The 5307-nt window shown below is 55.8% G+C and overlaps 2 protein-coding genes across 6 annotated transcripts in view; one reads left to right on the plus strand and one right to left on the minus strand.

Moving 5' to 3' along the window:
- The window catches only part of COG7 (component of oligomeric golgi complex 7), a 14274-nt gene extending 14227 nt beyond the window's left edge, over positions 1-47 (plus strand). The window contains exon 17 of the mRNA XM_015642409.3: positions 21-47. Within this exon, the coding sequence (XP_015497895.1) occupies positions 21-47 (27 nt within the window). The remainder of the gene's footprint in view (positions 1-20) is intronic.
- Positions 48-2074: 2027 nt separating this feature from the next.
- The window catches only part of SCNN1B (sodium channel epithelial 1 subunit beta), a 14169-nt gene continuing 10936 nt past the window's right edge, over positions 2075-5307 (minus strand). For all 5 annotated transcript variants that reach the window (XM_015643367.3, XM_015643365.3, XM_033517976.1 and 2 more), the window contains 5 exons: positions 4714-4789; positions 4469-4526; positions 4030-4091; positions 3569-3644; positions 2075-3061 (listed from right to left, as the gene is read on the minus strand). In XM_015643367.3, the coding sequence (XP_015498853.1) occupies positions 2702-3061; positions 3569-3644; positions 4030-4091; positions 4469-4526; positions 4714-4789 (632 nt within the window). In that variant the 3' untranslated portion in view covers positions 2075-2701. The remainder of the gene's footprint in view (positions 3062-3568; positions 3645-4029; positions 4092-4468; positions 4527-4713; positions 4790-5307) is intronic.

The following is a 5307-nucleotide window of genomic DNA, read 5'->3' on the forward strand; positions in this document are numbered from 1 at the left end:
CTGGTTTTCATTTCTGCAAGGACAATGAAAAGATCTTTGGGGACTAGGGGAATTTATTTCAGACTAACTTTTAATAAATGTCTTTGTCTAGGAAAAACTTGTTCTATTTTTCCATTTTTGGAAATAAAGCTGTCCTACAGCCAGATTTCCCCAAAACTCTGGATGACCCTGAGTAGGTTGAGGAGGGCTGGAAATGTTCTGCCAAGTGCTGTAGAATTCATGCTTTGTGGCTGCTTTTTCAGATGACTTAATCTCCTGTGTCCCAGGTGATGGACGGGGTAGCTGCAGCACCTGAAGGCACTGGCCACTGCTCAGGGCTGTTGGAAATGCAGGGTCAGGAAGGGTCTTTTCAGCTGGCACTTGAGGCTTGATCAAGCTGGGCCCTGAGAATAAAACCAGCTTTGTAGGTTGTTCCTGGTGCAATTTCACTATTCTACTGAAAACCATGAGGTTTTTAAGGAGTTTAAGGAAAGTGGTGCTTTCTTGTAGAATTTATTAGCATTTGTTATGTAGATTTTTGTGAAAGAGCTGGTCTAGCCTTAGTGTGCTGTCTTGGGAGACAGTGGGGCGGAATGCAGGGAGTCCCAAAACTGGAATGCCAGCTGAGTCTGGAGCACCTGCCCCTTGCTCAGGCAGGCTCAGGCTGCTGTGGGTCTGCCTGGGGAGAGCTGGGCTGGGACAGAGCTGGAGCCAAGCACTGGAGACACTTCCCACTTTTATGAGATGTCAGACAGCTCCATAAGGCAGCTGTGACTGGAATGGTGAGCTGTCCCTGTCCTGCAGGGAACACTGTGTTCCCTTCCCTCCTGCTGTAGGGAGGGTGAAGCTCAGCCGTGCCTCTCCTTCCCCTGCCCAGCTCTGCTGGGGAGGGTTCTGGGGCTGTTCCCTGTCTGCTGCTGCTGGCCTGGGCTGGCAGCCAGCTGGGGCTAAAGGCATGAGGACAGGGTGAGCAGCCTGGCACCTGCTGCCCATCCCAGGGACCTGTCTGTTGGTGACAGTGTGGGAAGAGGTGCCCAGGTTCTTGCTCTCGGTGTTCCCCACGCTTTAAGCAATGTGCCCTGTGTGTTCTGGTGTTTCAGTGTGGAACCCCTTGGAGGCCTTTTCCAGGGATGGCACTGCATACAGTGAGTGTTGATCCAGGAGGGGAGGGTGTCAGGTCCTTGTTTCCCACCCAGCTCTGATATGGGATCAAGTGCCATCACTATACCAGAACTCTCCTGGGGGAAAGGAGGCTGAGCTTGTGTGTTTGTGGTGCCCAGAGATGGAAATTTTCCTTTTGGTGAGGAGACAGGAAAAGCCTAGGACAGCTTGTAAGGGCTGGATTCCTCTGTCTTTACAAATGTTCTTGTTGCCTGTCATGTGCCCTGTTGCCAGTAGGATTGATTTAGGGGCTTGCTGAGCTCAGGCTGTAGCTGGGTCAGGTGGTTCTGTACAGAAAAGTGTGTTTGGGGGCTGTTGGTCCTTCTCCCTTCAAATGAGAACCAGCTGAGGGAGAAGGAGCTGGGACAGAGTGTGGATGTGTTAAGGAGGTACTCCCTGAGTCTGGTTTAACTGAATTTTGAACACATAATTCCATTTTGTGGGGCAGAATCAGCCATGCTGGTGGCACCTCAACTATCAGATTGTCCCCTAGTTCCTCTGTCCTGCTGCTGGTGGTCATCAGCAACTGGACCCACCATTTCCACCACTACCAAGGGGCTGGAGGGACCCTGGGCACGCTCTGCCCAAGAGCTCTGCCCCAGAGCACGCTGTGCTCGGGGAGCTTCCCATGCAGAAGGATCCTGGACCCCTCTCATGCTGCCCCACACCGGGCACCGTGCCCAGAACATCGTGTTCAACCACATGGTTGTGCTTCCTCTTGAACTTTTGCACAAGTACTTCAGTAAGACCAGTCCTGGTGAGTTGTGATGGGCTCCTGGGAAAGCTCCTGGGGGCTGGAACCAGCCAGGGACAGGTGAACTCACTGCCCCACTCAGCCCCAGCTGCCCTCAGGGTCAGGGTGAGCACACTGTGTCCTCCTTGCCAGCACTGGACTGCCCCCACTGCCAGCAGGGAAGCTAAAGGCAACTTTTAAATCAATTTTTTATTGTTGCAAGAATGACAGTTAGACAGGCTGGTGCTTCCTCCCTCAGGGTCTCTGTGGAGTCCTGTCCACAGCACCAGCTGTGCCCACCGTGAGGGCACAAGGGAGAGATCAGTTTGTGCTGTTTCCATTGTCATTGTTTGGGAATGGAGATTCTGCAGCCCCAGAGGTCAGAAGTAGCTTTGGTCCCATCCCAAGGCTCTGCTCCATGGTATGGCACACGCTGTGCCACATCTCTGCAGCCAGGAGTGCTGGAGAAGGGGACAGGATGAGATCGTCTTTAAGGTCCCTTCCTCTTCTAGGGTTCTGTGATCCACAGACATCCACTGTCAGCATGTCCTGTCCTCTCCCCTGCTCTGCTCACTGGGAATCGCTTCCCACCCACCCAGGACGGGAAATGGTGACGTGATTTCACAGCAATACTGATGTACACGAGCTCTACACACTAAAGCCAAAGCCTGGCTCTCTGAGGTTTATTGCAGGGTTATTAGGCAGAGCTTCCTCCCAGCAATCAGTCATAGGAGAGGACAGCTGGGGCTTTTAATTCCCTCCTGATTTTGCCAGGCAGACACTTGTCCAGCAGTGGCAGAGCCTGGGGGAGCAGGCAGGACGCTCTGGTCACTCGGTGTCGGCGTCGCTGTCGGGGCCGAGGGTGTCCAGGGGCTGCACCCGCAGGGAGTCGTAGTTGGGTGGGGGCGTGCCGGGCTCGGGGGGCAGCGCCCCGGCCCTGGCCACGGCCCCCGTGGGCTCGGGCTGGAAGCCCAGGTTGGTGTGAGCCTCCACCAGCTCCGACACCGTCGGGGGCGCGTCGGGGCACCGCGCCCGCCTCTGCCTCAGGCCTTTGCACCAGCCGATGAGGTTGATGATGGTGATCCACAGCGAGTCGATGATGATCTCCCCAAACTCAATGAGGCACAGCACCGAGCCCCCCATCCAGAACCCAAACTGGCCTCCCAGGCTCGACAGCAGCCAAACGATCTGTGGGAGGAGAGCGCAGTGAGCTGAGGAAGGGGAGCCCCTCGGTTGTGCCCCACCCTGGTCCTTCACCCCTGTGCCAGCGGCCCTGGGGTGATGCCTGCACCTGGCACCTGCCTGCTGGGTCCCCTCCTGTGCTGTGGGGCTGCGACAGGGACGGGAGGTGCAGTGGGCAAGGAATTGAGGGCTGTGAGCCACCAGGGAGAGGTGGCTTCATCCACTTCATCCCAGCGTGTGTGCCAAGCCTCGAGGGACGTGTCAGAGTGCCCCAGAGGGCACCGAGCCCTGCCCATCCCAGCCCCTGTTCCTGCCCTACCCTGCCCATCCCAGCCCCTGTTCCTGCCCTGCCCATCCATCCCAGCCCCTGTTCCTGCCCTGCCCATCCCAGCCCCTGTGCCTGCCCTGCCCATCCCAGCCCCTGTGCCTGCCCATCCATCCCAGCCCCTGTTCCTGCCCTGCCCATCCCAGCCCCTGTTCCTGCCCTGCCCGAGGTGCTGGATGGGCACTCACCGTCGTGGCAGCTGACTCCGAGATGGTGCGGTAGTTGTACTCCTGGAAGTAAATGTTCAGCTTGATGATCCCATTCCTGTAAAGAGCAAAATGCACCTCAGTGAGGAGCTGGCTGTCAATAACCTGCACCTCTGCTCCAGCCTGACCAAGGGATGGAGACACCACGACGCGAGTATGAAGTGACAATTGTTACAACACTGGAACTGTCCTTAATGCTGATTTTCTTGCAAACATGCAGTTGCATGTTTGAGTCTGACTGGCCCAGTTTGCAGCTCTGGAGAGCAGAGGACAGGCATGAAGTGCCTTTTGGATCTGCTTTCTGTGTGTCAGGCTAACACCCTGCAAGCCTGGTCCTCCCTGCGCATTCTCACCCGCCTGCGCTGGCCCGGCGCCAAGGCTCGTGTCAGGCTGGTGTTAACAGGCTCAGCAGAGAAGATAAAGTGGTTGTTCCTTTCACTCACCTGTCCAGAGTCACATTTGTTGACATATCCCTTTCATAAGACAGAATATGGAAAATCCAGTCCTAGGAGAACAAAATCTGTTCAGAAAGAGTAGAGGCACCCTGTGCTCCCGAAGAGCACGAGCCCCACGGGCGCTGTGCCCCGTCCCAGGCAGCCCTGGCCCCATGTGCAGGTGGAGAGGGATGCTGTGGACCTGAGCAGGGCAGCTGTGCCTTCCCTGACCTGTGGGAAGCCCCCCTGTGCTGGGTGAGCACGGGGTGTGGAAGGGGGACTCAGCCTTGGGCTGACACCAGCACTGGGACAGAGCCACTGCGGGGGTCCCTCCTCCTGCCCCCTGCCCTGCTGCTGCTGCTGCTCTGGACCTGAGCTGGACAGCAGCTCTGACAGCAGCTGGGAACAGAACCATCAATGTCTGTACAAACCAAGGAATGAGGGTTACCTCAGAGGCCTCTGATGGCCAGTCCGCCATGGAGATGGTCATTTTGTACTGCGTGTCACTGGAGCCAAGAGGGACAGCATTAGTATGGAGATTTCCCCTCCTCTGAAGTCTCTGGAACTTCAGTTCTCGCACAGCAAACCAGCCCTGCAGGGTTTGCTGCCCTTTTAGGAAAGTCAGGACTGACAGGAGTCAAACTGGAGGATCCCTCTACCTCCACAGCAACCAGACCAGGCTCAGGTACTCACTTGCATGTTTCTTTACAGGAGTCAATGCAGATCTGGCGCTGTTTTATGCTGGATCTCAGTGAGGAATAGCAATATGCTGTTTGGTGAAAACAAAATTAAAGTATCTGTTTAGATAAGGACCCAGTTACTGAGCTATATCAGTTTCATTTATCAAAATAAATATTAGGTATGACCCTTCTGCACAGATTTGCCAACTTCCCTTTCAACTTCCCTTTCCTTGAGAAACTCAGGCAAAACACTCTGACAATTTAATAATGAATTAAAAATAAACTGTCATTTTCTGAAGGCAGGTTTCATAGAGCCAGCTTGCCCAGGGTAGGTGTTTTTGGCACAGCCCTGGCCTCTGCCAGCACAGAGCTGTGTCAGCCCATGGGGGCACTGGCCCTGCCAGGGGACACAGAATTTTCATGTGCAGAGTCCTGGAGCGATGCCCTGTGCTCCCTCCTTGGTGCCCAAGGCTCCCCCAGCCCACAGCCAACAGCAACCTGGCCCCTTCTCCCCAGCACTGGCCCAGGTGGCCACGTCCCACAGGGATGTCCCAGCCATGCAGGGACAGCAGGACAGCAGGGACAGCAGGACAGCAGGGACAGCAGG

The sequence above is a fragment of the Parus major genome, chromosome 14 (assembly GCF_001522545.3).
Source record: "Parus major isolate Abel chromosome 14, Parus_major1.1, whole genome shotgun sequence".
NCBI classification, from domain to species: domain Eukaryota; kingdom Metazoa; phylum Chordata; class Aves; order Passeriformes; family Paridae; genus Parus; species Parus major.